At 43.9% G+C, this 18,538-nt stretch overlaps 1 protein-coding gene across 1 annotated transcript; it reads right to left on the bottom strand.

The window, feature by feature from the left end:
- Positions 1-833: 833 nt before the first annotated feature.
- On the bottom strand, positions 834-18,326 carry LOC101875101 (serine protease 55). Its single transcript, XM_031046570.2, has 6 exons — positions 18,218-18,326; positions 17,663-17,852; positions 16,417-16,664; positions 14,035-14,183; positions 2,418-2,648; positions 834-917 (listed from the first exon to the last, which is right to left on the bottom strand). Exons 1-6 carry the CDS (start codon positions 18,324-18,326, stop codon positions 834-836), a joined length of 1,011 nt encoding a protein of 336 aa, XP_030902430.2.
- Positions 18,327-18,538: the final 212 nt, after the last annotated feature.

Below are 18,538 nucleotides of genomic sequence, written 5' to 3'. Positions count from 1 at the left end.
AACACAGTACACCAAGGTGGCAAAGCTTAAGTAATTAATGGGTCACATTTAAATGCTAATGAAAAGATGATATCTTGCATTCTGATTCTTATCAAATCCATAATCAAAAGTGATGTGCTCTCTCAAAATACAAATACCTTTGAAATAAAATACAGCACCAACAGCAGACCTACTTACAACATAGAAACACTGAGCAAACATTTTATTTCTTGCTGTAGCTTTCGAACAGTGCATGTAGCAGCAAAGATTAATTCACTTTCATAAATTTTATGATGTTTTAAATAAGGAGTAAAAAAATCCTCTTTCCTGTTTATTACTTTACAGCTATATAGCTGATCTTAATTTGCATAACTGATACTTCCATATAGCAAAGTGAACCACTTTCATTATAGAATTACAGGAAAGAATCTCAATGATTTGTGTTGGAGTGGACCTTAAATCTCATCCAGTTCCAACCCTCTGCCACACAAAGGGACATCTTCCACTAGACCAGGTTGCTCCAAGCCCCGTCCAACCTGGCCTTGAACACTGCCAGGGATGAGGCACCTCAATTATCTCAGTTTACTGTATGGAAACTGAGGAATGAAGCACAAACTTTCTTTCCCTAAAGCCACTGAGTAAATAAGCAGCAGGATGAATCAAAACCCATAGCTATACCCACTAAGTAGCTTCACCTTCATTTAACATAGACAATTATCAGTTTGCAAATGCTACTGATGGAAAATATCTTCTGAGTATTTCCCTGTAAGCACAGGCTTTTTCCATGCCATGTCCTGTAGATGAAAGTGCTTTATGCAATCCCTACGTTAAAATAATTCAAGCAGGAGGACATCTCATTTCCTCTGGGGGAAACAATTCTGTAGCTGAATAGATTGCAGCATTAGGAAATATTTCCTGATGTCCAGTCCCTGACACAGCTTCTAGAATCTGTTGATATATTATTAATAGAAAGGAAAATAAATATAGGTATTAATGCCAGCAGACACTGTCTACTACTAATAGCTGCTAAAGTAATATATTCCCCTTGTTTTTAGCTTTTATTAGTCTTTTTGCAAAGGGTTACAAGACCCTTATGCATCCATTAGCCAGTCAGCCATGTGAAATTAATGTGGAGCAATTTTCATAAGCATTACTCTGAACTAATAATAATTAAGCATCATTTTCTGCTCAGATAACACAGAAAATAAAGTCTGACTTTTATGCCTAGATGGGCTTGCATTAGCTTAGGGTAGATGAATTAATTCTCATTTACAAGGCTTCTCCACCAGTAGCCAGAAAATATCAAGGTAATTAAAACTAATTTGCAAGGTTCTGTCCCATTGCACATTCACTGGGTTTTATCATTGCTGCAAATTACAGGTGCTTTTATGCTGCTTCAAAGGTGGGACATGAAGAAGACCTTCTTGCTTGCCTCCTTTGCCACCACTTCCAAGAAAAGCAAATGCCTTGTGAAGACCATAACACCTTTTGCAATGCACTTTGCTGCTGGAGAAGCAATGAAGAACCATCCACTGACCAGCTCAGCTCCAGCTCAGGCTGGATGATGGCCTCTTAGCAGCAATGTAAAAGGCTTCTAACAGAATAATTAAAAAAAAAAAAGTATTTCCTTTAGATTTACCATTAACTTGTAAGGGATTAATTCTGGGTAATTACAAAGCCAAAGGGTTTCTATAGACAGTATTTTATGGATAGCTCAGAAACAGTTCTCTTCAATCAACTAAATTTTCCTCTGTTGCCTTTAACAAACAAAACCCAGCATTTGCAAGCCAGGTAAATAAGACTGATTAGTTATATGATGCTACACCTTCCAATACTGGCCACTTAAGGAGACATTGAATTTGACATGTAGTCAAATCCCAGCAGCTTGACGTAGCATCTAAGAAGCTACTGTGGTCTCTGAAGATGCTCTTAGCTTGGGCTAGTTGCAAAAGATAAGATAAATTAGTTTCAGTGATAATTTGCATTAAGATATGTTAACCCAGAGCTGTATTACCAACAGCTAACATGCAACTGCGTGAGCTAAGACCTTTCTTGGGGTTTCAGCTTTCCAATGGGAGCAGCCCCTTCAGATGCCACAATCTGACTTTACATATGAACTCAGCAAAAAACTGGGCCTGGTATGACCCACCAGTGTGAAAATATGTGTTTTTCAGAGGCATATGGCCTCTCTTGTTTGAGTCTTGATCTTTCATTTCATTTCAATGGCCTCTGCCTTGGTCTTCTGCCTCATAGTTGCATCTCATTTTGGTGTCTGTATGCTCATGAGTGGGATGGAATTAACCTGAGACACGATTATATGTGCGACAGAAGGATAAGACATGAGTTCTGACTTTTATTATGTTTTGAAAAAATCTTCTCTAGAGTAATCCAATTGCTATTAAAGAGATAAATAAAAGGAGACAATACTCGAGGAATACCAGCTGTGGCTCAGCCTTGGAGGACAACTGACTATTAGCATAGTTATCCACACCTTCAATGAAGAAAGGTTTCCCCCTTATGGCTGTCTCAGTCTCTATCCAGTGACGGTAACTGTAAACAGACAACAAGACCTCATTGTCTTCACGATCTTGTTTCCAGCTGACGATGCCAACCTGAAACCACTTCATGGTGTTCCTGTTGCTGCAAACCAGAGGTCCCCCGCTGTCCACCTATGGCATAAGGAGGGTGTTAGAGCAAGGTCAAACCTCACATCTCTCACATCACAGCAGCTGAATCCCACAGGCTGATGGGAAAACTGAACTCTCTCCCAGGTTCATGAGGATTTTGGGGACAAGAAAATTTTGGAGTCAGAATTTTACAGCTCAGACCTGATGTCCCTGCAGAACAAACAGATACAGGAGGTAAGACAAGTTCTGGCTCAGTGCAATGCCCTGTCCTTCTCAGATTCTTCCACATGCTCTTGTGGCTCCAGAATGATACATGAATCCCGTCACCAAGAGACAACATCCAGGAATGAAAAGGGAGATTGCTGTGACTGCTCATTCAGTCTGCGACTTCTCTGCAAAACCAGAGCATGTAGGTAATAGGTAGCTGCCACCATTAATTCTGTGGGCTAGCATCCAGAAATTGGACAAGAGATGAACACTAATTCTGACAAATACTTCTGGCAACCACAGTAATTTTACTGAAAACTTGCCTGCTACTGCAAGGGCAACCATCACTCACACAGTGTGTGCAAGCCTTCAAATGCATGTTGCAGCCAGAATGTCCTCCTTTTGATGCTGTAGCCTGAACACCAAGAGCACATCCAGTTGCCTATATGACCTCTGTATGCTGTCTCTGAACACAGCCCAAGGGAGTAGAGAAACTAGCACAAGATCCACACAGCGAAATGCAGCCCTTTTCTCACAGTTAGGTACTTAAATGCTGTGCAGACCCTGCTCTAAAGAAGTTTTATTCCACAGTGGGTTTGAATCTTTTTTCTCCCCCATCTCCACTACACGTGGCAAATAAATTCAATGCAAACCTATTTCCTGTAACAGCCAGCTTTCCTCTTTCCTGGGAAATGTTATTCTTCCCTCTGCACACTACTCAGAAATGTCTTTGTCATTAATGTATGAACCCCCTTCTGCCAGCAGCTACACTGAGCTAACACACATCAATTAATGAGTAAGGAATTGGCTGTAGTCCCCTGTGCAACACATCAGCACCTGCTAAAGTTTATGGCTGAACTCCTATTTCACTGCTCTAGATGGAGGGTCCAGGTCACTCATATACATGAATATGGTTCAACATGCATGCAGGAGGCTAAAATTTAGAAAAATACAGAGCAAATGTTGCTTCTGCATTCAAAATGTCATAGAATCACAGGATCATTTAGGTTGGAAAAGACCTTTAGGATCATAGACTCCAATTGTAAATTCAATGCTGTTTACACTGAAGTGGTGTTATTGTAGCTACATGTCTGCATCTCAGCCAGTGGTGCTGGACCCCCTTCAGATTCAGGATCCGAACACATTTCCCAACCCTGTTTCAACCAAGAATGTTCATGAATTTTACAGGTGACCTTGCAGCGATCTCGATCCATGTGTTACCAGTGTCATTGGTGATGGAATCCTGCTTGAATAAAAGAACATCTCCTAGGCTGTACACACAATTAAATTATTGGAAATTTTACTGCTAATCCCCTCAGGACAGGAGCAGGCCAAACATATTATCCTGGTAGCAAAAGGAAGGTGCTTCAAGCCTCCTACACGAAGATAATAAATGAAGTCAAGAGAGTGGGAGCCGTTCGCAAGGCAGTGACGCAGCAAGGGCTGACAGTCCCTCATTGGTGATATGTCAGGATGCGTCATTCCAGCTTTTTGTAGTGTAGGAGACTTTTAGCACTGGTAGAGCCCACACACACCATCAGGGAAGTTTGGTTTCAGTATCCAATTTGGAGGCTGTTCACACTTGCAAAGGATCGTTCTCCCAGGGCACTTAAGTACCAGTTAATCCCTGATACCTTGTGACTATCCCTGGGGGGAAAAGTCTTATCTTATTTCATAACTGAAAAAATCACAGTGGAAAAGGGATGAGATTTGCATGCGGCAACAGCAGAGCCAAGAATCTCTAAACAATACATCATCAGTTTTCCTTTCAAATCAGCTTTGCTTTTCACTATTTGTCTCTCTACCCATGTTCATTTTGTTCTCTGCCTGGTCAGTGAGGAAAGGGATAGCTATCTGCAGGGCTTGGGAGAATGTCCACTGTGCAAAGAGATTTAAAACCTAGGCAGAGAGTTAGACACCACTGTGAAAACCCAGGCAGCAGCTGCAAATACATTTCTCTAACCCACAAACCCCGAGATAAAAATCCTGCTTCAGATCCCTTTCCACATGGACTGAGCTGGTCTGCCTTAATGGGTGCAACTTCTAACATGACATTTCTCTTCAGGTATTTAACTTGATGTTTTTATCACAAAGTGGGCTAAATCATCCTCTCCATGTGATAATCTCACTCACAGAATTATAGCAGGAGCCCAGATGAATCAGTAGCCTGGGTTTTACAAGGCCCAAAGATAGAGAAAATAAACTTAGTTCTTGGACATTTCTCAATATCCCTGTATCCAACTTAATCTCTTAGTAATCTTGGCCCAAGGTTTTTCCATCTTTGTGTAGGAGAGTTTGTGGGAGGAGCAAGTTCTGAGTGCTGGTATGATTATCTAAGCTCTGTGATGTTTCCAGTAGCATTAACTTAATGAATGCTCAGATTAACAACTGAAGATCAAAGAACTTATGCTGCTTTCAGCCTCCTGCATCCTGGTGGTGAAATAATTCTGGTCAACAGCACACAACCACATACCTGCCTCTGATCTTCAGTCTCAGTGCCAAGTTACTGGACAGAAAAATAGTCCTAAAAATAACATCTTTGTTTCTATTCCACAATTCTTGTCAACTAGAAGATGAGTGAAAAGCAACCACATCAAATCCGGTCTGGTGCTGAACTCATGCCTTCCACAACTGCATGTTAATCCTCCCATTAGGAGAGGTGAGAGTAATGTGATCTATTCACTGGTAAATAGTTCTGGGTTATATAAAAACTGCCACCAACTAACAATGCACTTATGCACTTTGTTCACTGAAGCTAATAAAAACTTTCATCCTTTTCAATGTGGCCAAAACCTTTCTGTGAACATCAGGTGCATTTCTGCTGACTTTAGTGGGCTTTGGACCAAGAGCGTAATCTCCTTTCTTTTTGTATTTGTATCCATGTCTGCAACATGGGTAATTGATCAGAACAAACACATTCAGCCACATAAATCTTCATAGGTGGGAGAAGCTCTGAGGAAGTGAGAACAACCCATCTGATACTCATTAGGTGGATACACAATCCTTGCACTCATTGCTGGTTTCACTTCCATGTTGGTAATTTCTGTGTAAATTGGAGAGAATCAGCATGTGAATAACAACACTTGCCATTAGAATTGCCCTGGCTGCAGGAAGTAAAGGCTTTCGCAAACATGATTTCTTCAGTTATTTCACTATGAACAAGCTATCTTTAGAGAAAGGCAGGAGGAAAGAGGCTACAGCTATTTTTTGGCGTGTAAGTATCAAAATTGACTCAGGTAACACAGAGCACTTGGACTCCTTTCATAGGGTCCCCTTGTGATCTCAGTGATCGTCAGCTACTCTGTCCCTCCATCCTCTTGCTGGAAAATGACAAGACTGTCCAACTCCATTCTCACTGATGTCAGCAGGGTCCATTAGCGGCACAGACTTACAGGCAGTTATAATGCATCTGGACCAAGCCCCATGCGGCCCAGACTTCGATCTCTGACAGTCATCTGTAGCAAGTGCTCAGGGAAGGAGAATGAGAAACAGGGCAAGTATTTACAGAGTTGTATTTACATCACAGTGGTTAATAGCCTTAGAGAGATCTTCATCCAGGAAGTTATCTAATTGCTTTTTGAATCCATTTATCCCTTAGGATAAATACCCACAACATCCTGGTCAGCGACTTCCATAGTTTAATTATCTGTTGGATGAAAATATACTTCCTTCTCTTTGTTTTAAAGCTGCTGGCTGATACAACCACATGACACTCCTTCCTTCATATGTCTTTAACAGCAGGAACAAGAGGACAGCTTTCGACTGTCCTCTCCTTGCTGCTCATGACTTTAGAAATCTGTGTCATATCTCCATCTGACATCTCTTTTACAAGCCTCAGAGTTCTGCTCTGTTATTCCGCTTTCCACCAGAAGCCATTCCATGTCCCCAGTCATCCCTCCTACTCTATTCTTCTCCTTTTCTAAAACTACTTTCCCTGATGGGGTAGATGGGAATCACAGCACATCAGACATAGATTAGTGTCCCAGCATAACATGCATTTGCTTTCCTAGTAATTCATAATGCCCTCATTGCCTTTTTGACCTCCATAGAGCCTCATGCTGATGTTTTTGAAGGACTATCCACAGTTGCTCCAAGATCTTACAAGGTAATATTTAAATTAGAGCCTGTCATTGCATGTGTACTGCTGGAGTTGCTTCTCCCTATATACATCACTTTTCCTTTATCGACAGTGAACTGCATCTGCTGTTTTAACCTCCAGTCACTCTGAATGATGAGATCCTACTGCACCTCTGCACAGTCAATTTTATTTGTGACCACTACTAAAATTGCCGTGGCATTGGCTGACTTGGTCATCTCAGCATTCACCCTCCTTGAACATCAAAATTCCTTGCATGGATGCCAACACAACTCCATCTGTAAGCCCCTTCTCTTGTCTATCCTTCCTCTGTGTTGCCTCCCTTTCAAACCAAAGCACTTCTGCTTCATGACAGTTGACTTTCTCCATGAGCCTTTGGTGAGAAGTCTGGCTGAAAGAGTTTTGGAAGTCTCAGTACATTACATCAGCTGGATCACCCTCTGCCACATGCTTGTCGACTCCTTCAAAGATTTTAAATCTGCCTGTGAGTCATGACTTTCCCTTAAAGCTGTGTTGACTCACTGAATGAGAAGTGGCCCCTCTGAGTCATCACACCCATTCCCCCACTCTGAGGACAAGCACACAGTGAATTTTTGTGTTCAGCTCCATTCAGATATGTTCTGCTCCCCACAGCTTCACCCACCAGGCATACAAAGTAATGCTGGACCCTCCTGCTGGAAAATGAACAGCTTCAGTCTGAGGGAGCAAATAAAAACTCAGAAGAAGAAAGCAGAAGAGACATGGGATATCATCACCATTCCAGATCCTTGCAACAGGAAGGAATGATTTTGACAGATTACAGAATTAAGCCACAACAGCTTGAATGTGTTCACTTGTCTGCCCATATCATAAAATGATAAAATGATGAAAGCCCTACAAACCCATGGGACACAGCAAAAGTGCTCTGATTCTTATGAGCGGCACATCAAAGCACCCTTCAGAAGCCATTTAAGAGACTGCAAATGCAGAAACTTTTCTACTGCTTTGCTCTGGGGCTTCCCAAGATACTTTCCTACTTAAAGCAATTCACCCCTTTGGGAAAAAAAAACAAACCCACCTCATCATGTTAGCAATAGTTCAGTGATGGAGAATCCACCAGGAGGGTGGAAGAGTGGCTCACTCTCTTCAGCATTAAGGTAAGGTACAAACATGAGGTAATTCTGCATCACTACTAATAACTTTGACCTGAAATGGGGTTAGCTTTGACATCTGGTTCCCAGGAGACCTTTGTCTGATAGACAAACCTGAGGCCTCACACAAGTATTCTGCATCCCTACAGACTATAATCAGACCTCCATCTAGCCACCTCTGTTCAGGCATTTTGAAGAGCCTGAGGGATTGACCATGCTTCCTTGCTTTCTGACCTTTTCCTTGCATCTGCGATAATTTACCTATATGGACCCAATTTTCATTTGCAGACTTTTTCTTAAAACAAAAATTCTATTTAACAAGTCTTTCTTTGCAGTTTTGGAGCCATGTTAGCACCAGTAAAAGGATGCAAGAGCTTTTGTTAGTTCTGCACTGGTGTAGCACTCTTATGCACAGATGAAGTGAAGGAGCAAGAGGTGAGTTCAGCTCCAGACTGATCACCTCTTCTTGGTGCTTCCAGAGCACATGTCAGGCCCCCACTGCAGACATGTTATTGGCACTGGGGCATAGTTTGAGATAGGCAGTAGGATGCCAGGGGGATACCTGGGATATCTAAAATCACACTGGAAGTTTGGATGTAGGCACTCTTCTGCCTTGGAGTCCTGTGTTTCTCTGTGGTCTCAACACCTTGGTCTTGCTTTTAGTTAACACAGAGCAACAAGCACTTGTACAGGGATTTATCTAATTTTAAAATAGATGGTTGAAACAGTCTCAATGACTTCCGGGGGGGGGGGGGGGGGGGGGGAGGGGGTAGGGGGAGCATGGTTCTCCCTGTTAATGGGAAGAGATTTGGTAGATGCAAATGGCTATAGAAATTATCTATATGTATGTGGCCTGATAAATCCCACCCAAGGTTTTACAACAACTACTACAGTTGCTATAGCTATGTTGAGTGAGAGCCCTGATTATCCCAGCTGCTGTAAAGGGCATTTGCCCTTTCCAAACTGCTGACAGCATACGTAGGCAGGACATACTTTAGGTCAAGGAAAGAGGTCCTTTCCTGCCTTTTTATAGAACTAAAGAAATCAAACCCCGTTGCTCTAGTTACATCCTAGCATCAATTTAGACATTAATCAGAGATGGCCAAGATCACCTCCTGGTACAGCTGGTGGAAGGGGGTAGATACCTTCAGCCCGTGATTCAGATCAGCCCTACACTGGGGGACAGTGTAAGACATGGTGAAGCAGAGCTGGAACCATCCCACTGATTGCTTGTGGCTACACAATGATTCCTTTCCCTGAAAGTTGGACTAGGGACTGTTTCCCCCTTCATCTGCTGCTGACCTGAACTGCATGTGAACTGTGACTTCCAGCTGAACACACTCTGTCCTAATGGCCACATCACAGAGCTACCCTTACAGACTTCCTTGCAGAGAATCTCTAAAATATAATTGGGCTGTTTACTGAATTTTGTCTGGATAGGCAAGACACTGAAGGAGGCATTTGCTTTCAATCTCTTTTACTCTAATTATTGTTCCAGTTACCATTGCATCAGAGCCTAACAAAAGATGCTTGAGAAAGCAAGGAATTAGACATCAATTGTGGTTCATGGGGTCATGGAAGAAATGTAGCACACAAAAAATAATGTGTAGGCCATCTCTAGTGTCTCTTCTTTAGCACTTGTACCCCATGAACATCCATTAATGCTAATGTTTATGACTAAACAGAACTATAAGTCAATTACAGATCCTGTTAGTGTTAATTCACAGTCAATCTATGTATTTGTCTGCAGAACTGCAAGGGAATTGGTATGCCATAGATTTTTCTTTTTAAGTGAATGGATAGTTTTTTTCTTTTAAGTACAAATACTTGGAAGCTCTGCTATTCCGTCTCCTTGAGTTAATGTAGGAATATCATCAGTAATCCACAAATTAGTCTTGTCTGGTACTAGTATGATGGTAGCTAGTAAAATGTCTGAGCTTTCCTATGCATGTCCTGTTGCCATTAAGGCAGTGGTCAGTAGGATGAACCTTCTACATGATGCCTGGGTGAAGATATCTGTGTGGTTTTAGTTACTCATATAAAACAGCTTGTTGCAAATCCAGTACATCAATGACATACAGTGCAAAGACCTAGGATGGTAATCCTTTGGATCCAGATGAGGATCATGTGGACTTACAACCTTGGGTCTAGATGTAACTTGCTCATCTTAGCCTGGCTCTGGATATGAACAAATGTATCCCAATTTTCAGCAAAGCTCAGGTAAGGTTAACATAAGGCTTTTATCTACTTCATGTCCAGACAGATCATGCACCTATGCAGTGCATGACTTACAGGTTTCCTGTGACCACATTTACAATAGCAAGCTTGGCATCTCCAGAGCTTGTTCCCTGATCAGGTGTCTTTCCTTTGCCCACAATGCTCTTCCTTCCTGGCTTCTAAAGTGGTCCAAAGTCATTATTGTGGGTGCCTCTTGGCCTATGAAAAAGCTGGGGCTGTGTCAGGTAATAGGATGAGAGGCAGTGGTCCTAAATTAAAACACAGGAATTTTCACCTGAACATAAAAAAGAACTTCTTTACTGTGAGGGTGGCTGAGCATTGAAATAGGATGCTCAGAGATGTTGTGAAGTCTCCTTCCTCGGAGATATTGAAGAACCATCTGGACACAGTCCTGAGTAATGTGCTCTAGGTGAGCAGGGGGTTTGGACTAGATGACCTCCAGTGGTCCCTTCCAACCTTAACCATTCTGTGATTCTGTTATTCTGTGATTCTGTGTCTGGAAGTCATACAGGAGACACCTTGTTAGCACAGACCAAAAACATGCCCAAAACATCTTGACAGTGCTAACTTTGTAAAAGATTTAGGTATTCTGAAATCTGGCCTCATTCTCGTTTGACATAAACCCCATAATCTTTACAGACAAGCATAGCTCAATAGATTGCACTGCCTACAGTGTGCCTTGCCATCTGCCCAGGGCAGATTAATTGGTGTCCAATAGTATATGCTGCAAAACAAGCATCAGATTCAGCCCTCCAGTTCATGACCAGGTATCCTACTATGGACAAGCCATAAGATTTCTGAACCAGCCTAGAAAGGTCACAATGTGCACTACTTGACTTCAATCAGTACTTCCCAGAGAATTGTCCATCAGCAACATGTTTCCCCTCCAGCAAATTAGTGAATTCTGGTGAAGTCACCTATTTCATCCTCGAAGAGTTCCACTTCTAGCCTGGGGTGTGATTTTGTCTTGCTCTTGTTATCTCAGGTTGCAAGACATCTCTGCCTTGTCAAGCTTCTACTGAATGTGGGCAGTAGCTGGGTTATGAGCGTTATCACACATGCAATCATTGTGTACTTCCACTGTGAGCCTTGGAAGGTTCACATTTCTAGTTCATTTCTCAGACACTTCTAACATTATTGTAGATCAAAATAGTACCCTCATCAGCCTTCTGAATACAGGCGATCCATTTTGCTGGGTACAAGTGCTCTTGCTGTTTCACCAGCATAATTCAGCTGCAGAACTTAAGGCTGGGCTGGGAAGTGCATTCTTTAATCATGTTAATGTTATCCTGTGGCAGTTTTCTTTTTAAAATTTTTGATTGAATTTAATGGAGGTGAAAGTTGCCAGATGAATGGTTTCAGAGACAGATGCTTTCTGGCTAATCAAAAATGATCCTGCAAGGGAAACTTCCCCTCTGCTGCCCAGCTACAAGGTCAGCTCACAATGGCTTTGCAGTCCACAGTCCGTGTACCTGCTGTCTTTGCCTAAAGGGCAGAGGATCTCTCTCTGTCCTGGGTGCTGTTTTAGTTCTTTCAGCAAATGACTACTACAGGACAATGCTGTGCATACATGCGTCTGCCCATCTATCCCCCTGCAAATACATGTGTAAGAAAACCCCTTGCCTAGTAGACAATGGAGACCTTAGTCCTGAAGCAGAGGCTGCAGGGCAGCCCAGTCCTTACCACTGGAGGCTGGATGCTATGAAAGGCATTTTTTGGCTTTCAGACTGTTTGACATCAGAACAGCAATCCCTCAGATGGAACATGTTCTGAGGGCACAAGTTCTGAGTAAGGTTTTCCCACATTTGAGTGTTTATGTCAGCTCTCTCCCCTTAGTATTCCCTGATGTCAAACCCTGCTCAGACTCTTCTCATTTCACCTGAGAAGTCCATCATCCCATATCATTAACTCATTGTAATAAGCTGTGACTAGTTCTGGCACCCACAGGCCAACTTGCCATCTTAGCAAAAGACATTTGGATAAAAGCAAGGACCTCCCCTGAGAAAGGTATCTAACATTCAAATTAAACATTCCTGGATTAAATTTTCCTCCTAATGCTTTCACTTTGACCGTTCTGGAAAAACTTTCCTGTCTCCTTTCAGCATTAATCTGGTGACAGAGCAGCATTGCCTGGCCCATGCTGTGGGCAGGGCATGGTGTGCTGAACCCTCTCTGCAGAGATGTGAGACCTCTCCTCCCATCACTCCCACCGCTGCACAGCTTTGCCACAGCAGACACTGGGTTTTTAATTGCTATGAGATAACAGTCCAAAATCCTGAGTCCGGGGCCATCCAAAGCTGTCTCTCATCCAAGGGGATTTGTTGGAAACCACTCTTTTCCCTAGCTCTCCTTTCAGCTCACAGTTTCCCTCGCAGAGCTCATGTTCTGAAATGCAGAACTCATTTCTCTCTTGCTGCAGGGAGGGAGACCATGAGGAAAGGCTCATCTGCTTGATAAGGTGGTTTGTTTCCAGCACCACCACTGCTTTCTGACTCCAAGAGTCCTGCACCCCCACTGTCCAGGTCATAGAATCAAAGAATCATAAAATCAAAGAATCATAGAATCGACTAGGTTGGAAAAGACCTTTAATATCACCAAGTCCAACCCCAGGACTGCCAAGTCCACCACTAAGCCATAGACCCACTGAGGGCCTCATCTACACAGTTTTTAACACTTCCAGGGACAATGATTCCACCATTTCCCTGGGCAGCCTGTTCAATGCCTCTCTTCCAGTACTCTCCCTGTAAAGAAGTTTTTCCTAATACCCAATCAAAACCTTCCCTGGATCAGCTTGAGGCCATTACCTCTTGTCCTATCACTTGTTACTCAGGAGAAGAGACCAAACCCCACTTCACTATGACCTCCTTTTAGGCAGTTGTAGAGAGCAATATAGCTCCCACTGAGCCCTCTCTTCTCCAGACTAAATACCCGCAGTTCCCTCAGCTGTTACTCATAGGGCTTTTGCTCCGGAGCCTTCACCAGCTTCTTTGCCCTTCTATGGACCCACTCCAGCACCTCAATGTCTCTTTTGTAGTGCGGGGCCCACAAGTGAACACAGGATTAGAGGTGCAGCCTCACCAGTGCCCAGTACTGGGGGATGATCACTGCCCTGGCCCTGCTGCCCACACTGTTGCTGACACAGGCCAGGATGCTGTTGGCCTTCTTGGCTGCCTGAGCACAAGCTGGATCATGTTCAGCTCCATCAGTCAGCACCCCCAGGTTCTTTTTTGCAGAGCAGTTTTCCAGCCCCTCTTCCCCAAGCCTGGAGCATTGTATGGGGTTGTTGTGGCCCAAATGTAGGACCTGGCACTTTGCCTTGTGGAATTGCATACTATTGGCCACAGCCCATTGATCCAGCCTGTCCAGATCCCTCTGCAAACCCTCTTGCCCTTCAGCAGATCAACACTCCCAGCCAGCTTGGTGTCATCTGCAAATTTACTGAGGATGCACTCAATTCCCTCATCCAGATCATCAGTGAAGATGTTAAACAACAGGGGCCCTGGGGGACACCACTAGTGACTGATCATCAGGTAGATGTGGTACCACTTACCACCACTAATATTGTGGGTCAATATACCTTCACAGGAAGTTCCTTGGCCCCTGGGCATCCTGCTCTGGCCTCCTGCAGAGAAACTTTAGCAATCCCAGGAAGCCATGGGAAGGATCAGTGTCCATTCCTGAAGTGAAGGCTCTTCTTCTCCAGTGTCTCTGTGCCCTGCCTAGGCAGCATGCCCATCCATATGCCTGTTTATTTTACCTGTGACTGCCAAGCACCTCTTCTTCTTTTCTCCATCTCAGCACAGAACATGTTCTCCACTAGCTGTGGGATACTCTTCAAGCACTGCTGCCTGCTGATGAGCTTCATTGGTGCTTTCTGCATCATGTGGGATGTTGGCCTTCCAATCGCTAACAAAGTAGTGAAAAGAGAACAATTAACAAAACCTGCAGAGCTAGTAAGTGTGCAACCACTAGTAAGTGTGAAACCACAGCCAGAGACTGGCCCTTGGGACTGCCCTCAGCTGAATTTGTAAAGCATCTCATGGCAAGAGGGTCTCAGGCCACAACTGAATGGCCTTGGGGCCATGGGGGCTTACAGAGGCTGTCCAAATGTTAGAAAAGATAAGTTTGTGCTCTTGACTTCACACCAGATTAGATGGTGGGTAGGTAGGTAGAAATGGGGGAGGTGTTAATGTATAAAGCTGAAATCCTGCGGAGTGGAGGCTTGCTAAATGTGATTTAAAAAATCACTTATTTTTGTAGATGAGCTCTGGGACATGGTGCAGTTAGAGGACCCCCAAAAGGATGGCTTATCCTGTGCATCTTGGAGATGGCCTGAGATGAGCTGCACTGCTCACCTTAGGTTTCCCACTCTTATTTCCAGAGAGCTCAGTTTGAGGAACTCTTCATGGAGTCCTGTGCAAGCCCTGTGGAGGTAAGTCCACTGAGCTTTACCCAGAGCAGATGATCTTGTTATCCCCATGCTCTCCTGGACGGCTGTGCCTCACACAGGACACCAGCTGCACATTCCACAAAGCAGTTCTCAAGATGGCAGTATACAATGGAAATAATTGCTTTATTCTTCCTTTGAGATGGAAAAACAGAAATCACAGCAGGCACCACCAAGAAAGACTGAAAATATGCAGAGCTACTTGGAAAAGCCACTCATTTCACCCTCACTCCTCTTTAAAGTGAACCTGAACCTGAAGGAACAAATTGACTTTTGGAGGATGTTGCTGTTGGGGAGACCTAAAAAATTTCTTCATCACCTTTGGGGAGCTGGAACTCAAAGGTAAGATCTAATATAGAAATTTGCCAGGTCACTTTCCCAGGGACCTGGGACCAGGATGGGGCCACTCCATGGAATTGTGCCCACAGATTAAAGTGCTTTGAGGTAAGCATCTCCAAGGAGGTGGCTGTACTTGTTGAGGTCTGACTGTAGCTGAAGGGGAGTCAGGCTAGTGCTGCCTGAGGTGCTACATACAAAAAGCTGGTAAAGACCATAAATGACCAGTTTTCCTCTGCTGAGGAACAATGCCTCATACTTTTTGGTATGGCCCATTTCACACCATCACACATCCCTCTCACCAAACCCAGCTTCTGCTGGTTTCTTCTGAAACATCTCCAGAAGAGCAGGGGTGTGCCAGGGCTGAGCTCATTGACCTCACACTGGGTGTAATTTGGATAGCAGGAGCCACGTCGACTGTGCCCACACAGCAGCATGAGACTTATCTGGAGACATGGCATGCATTTTGCAAAGAGCCTAGCTAAAGAGAAATCCTGCCAAGCTGCAGAGTGACTCTGCAGCAGCCTCCTGCTTTTCTGTTTCTAAGATTATGTTACCTTGGTGAAATGGGAGAGTTTCACAACTATAACGTAGTGTTGTGCTACGTATTACAGTTATGTGAGGCAAATGAAGCCTAAGAAGGAAAATGCAGAGTTTCAGAGAGAAGGCAGTAGCCCTTTCGAGCAAAATAGCAAGGATTAAATAGGACACTCACTTACTAAATCCTAAAAAGGACTGTCAAAGCCCCAAGGCACCACCCTGCTCACTCTTTCCTGATTAATTCTTTCCAATAATGAAAACGCCCATTAGCCATTTAGTGACATTTGTTCAGGATAGATGTTTTGGGTCACAATAAGTGCTGGAGCTACTTTCATTAATGCTTAAACAATTAGCAACAGCAATCTGCTCTTCTGAATGAGTAAAGAGGAGGTGTGGCCAGTACCATCGAATCAATCTGGCTCAAGAAGGCATTAAACCAACCCTACACCCACATTTCCCTTACTCCAGACCAGCATAGACCCAGCCTAACTTGCTGACCAGGGTTGAGCTTGTCTTACTTTGGATGCCAAAATATACATTCAAAGGAAGTCTGAGTTTCTGCAGAGCAAAGATGTCTCTAAGGTTTCAGCTTGAATATACGTGCTCAGGGTACCAGGGACTTTGCTCTGGAAGTCAGTTCACGACTGGTTCTTGCACTGAACAGAGAACTGGTGGATGTGCAGAGGGTGCAAGGGTCTGGATGTGCTTACCAGGGAGGTAGAGAGTGGAAGGTAGTGTGGGTGATCCCTCCTGTGAGACAACATCTACTTTAAATGGATAAATGATTAGAAAATAGATCTTCTGACAGCATCTCACCTGCACTTGTGGTTCCCCACCCTGCAATCCAGCAGTGTTGCCACATATTGATGTCACGCATGTAGGGCAAGCAGACAGGGATTTTCTCATTGCTGAACTCAATGGGAGAGCTGAGCAGGATCAGAGCAATGTCATTTTGCATGGACATTCTGTCAAATTTTTCATGGACGATCAAGCTGTCTGGCTTATGTTCTTCCAGCGGGACACTGAGGTCAATTCCCCCCACTAAAACAGTGAGGTCTGGTGGCCTTATGAACAGAAAAGAAGCAGTGTAGACATAAGCAATCATATAGGCTTTGTGTTATAAAGGTTGGTGCCTCCTGAGCAGGGTAGGGTGGTGCTCAGCAAATTTCAGAGGCAGGTTAGCTATAAATATTGCAGAAATTTACCTTCACTTCTAAGCAAAGCTGATTTTCAGGGGAGAGAGGTGTAACCAAGTTATAAATAGCCCACTTCCTAATGAACAGATGGCTTGGGCTGAATCTTCTGGATCTCCGGTGCCCTGGGTTGGCAGCTCCAGACTGAGCAGTCTCTGCTCTCAGACCTGCCAAATTTTGGAAGGGGCTCACAGAGGGCTGGACTCTGCCCCTGAGCAGTGCATGGGGTTGATTTATCCAGAAGCTACTGCTTTAAAATCAGACTCTTCATAAAGTAAAGGTGTTTGTTATATGAAAGCAAGGGTAATTCAGGGATTAGAATAAGCTGGAATGGAATACATCTCTTTATAAGGTACTGCAACATGTGTAGACACACAGAATCATAGAATCACAAAATGGTTTGGGTTGGAAGGGACCTTAAAGCTCATCCAATTCCAACCCCTGCCATGGGCAGGGACACCTTCCACTAGACCAGATTGCTCCAAGCCCCATCCAACCTGGCCTTGTGCACTGCCAGGCAAGGGGCAGCCACAGCTTCTCTCGGCAACCTAAGAACATGTAATGCTTGAAGCCATCAGGACAGCATCACAGGAATTTATACAAGCCAGCTCAGACTATCCTTCAAAATATTCCCCTTCTGCATCTCCTGGTTATCCAGATTCATGCACATTTCTGTTGTACCTCTACCTCTGATAAAAAATGATCCTGTTTTCCCCAAAGGAGGCAATTCCTGGTTTCAGGACTCTCTTTCTGGCTCAGTCACATATATCTTTCACTTAACCCCAAGGACATTCATATCGTACTCCCACAAGGAGGGATGTTATCAACCAACTGTGCCTGTGCTGTCCTCACTTCCCTTGAGTACTCACATCTCTTCTCCAAAGCAATGAGCTGCAGTCAAAATCCACAATGCGCTGATTATGGTGCCTCCACAGACATGTCTCCCATTGCTCTGGATGCTCACATGCCACGGGAACTCCCCTTCCATGGCATAACTCCCTTTCGTGAACCTTTTGTCAGTCCCCTGAAAGGACCCATAAGATGGTCGTAGGCCACATTCTGGGAACAAAATGAGACATATTGCTCACTTACAGCAGTGGCACCGGCTGTGCTACAAAACTAGAGAACAGAACATCAGCTAAAGCGCTGGTCTGTAAATGTCTATGCTACTTTATCCAAAGCCCTTGGCATCACTGTAGCCACCCCAAACCTGTGCTCTGCCAAGCAATGCCCAGGCACTTTGGGGCTAGCATGGCCACAGATGCTTTCCCATTGGCAGGCTGGATAAAATTCTTGTTTAGGGAGTATGAGTGGAGAAGTTCAGCATCAGGCTGTAGTATACATCATACATATATGCAACCAAAGATAAGGAATAAGCCCAGTCCTGTCTGATATAGCGATATGTGTCTATCCTGTAGGACTACTAGCAGTTCTGCTCTCCTTGTCATTTCTGAACATAAAAATTTGAGAAGAAATACCTGCACTGATGCTGCTGATCAGAAAAGTTAAACAAAGGAGGGTAAAGAGCAGCATTGCAATCCCAGTCTTGGACCAACGCTCTGACAACAGAGCAGTGATGTTTCTGCACCAATGGACATCTTCCCCATTCCATGTTCTCATCAGAGACAACACACGTCTCTGCGGGGGCAACCAGGATGTGACATCACAGAATCAGTTTGTTTCTGTTGACATCACCGCTGGATGCTGTTCTTTCTCAGGCAGTGAGGGAAAGCTTAGTGATTTCC

The sequence above is a fragment of the Melopsittacus undulatus genome, chromosome 3 (assembly GCF_012275295.1).
Source record: "Melopsittacus undulatus isolate bMelUnd1 chromosome 3, bMelUnd1.mat.Z, whole genome shotgun sequence".
Classification (NCBI taxonomy): Eukaryota; Metazoa; Chordata; class Aves; order Psittaciformes; family Psittaculidae; genus Melopsittacus; species Melopsittacus undulatus.
The sequence above is the reverse complement of the archived record's forward strand: the minus strand, read 5'-3'. Positions and strand labels throughout refer to the sequence as shown.

Coding starts and splice junctions, on each gene's coding strand:
- LOC101875101 (XM_031046570.2), bottom strand. CDS start 18,326: ATGCTGCTCTTTACCCTCCTTTGTTTAACTTTTCTGATCAGCAGCATC. Junction 17,853..18,217: donor CAAGGAGAGCAGAACTGCTA/GTAGTCCTACAG, acceptor TTTTGTTCCCAG/AATGTGGCCTACGACCATCT. Junction 918..2,417: donor CCAAGGCTGAGCCACAGCTG/GTATTCCTCGAG, acceptor AGATTCTAGAAG/CTGTGTCAGGGACTGGACAT.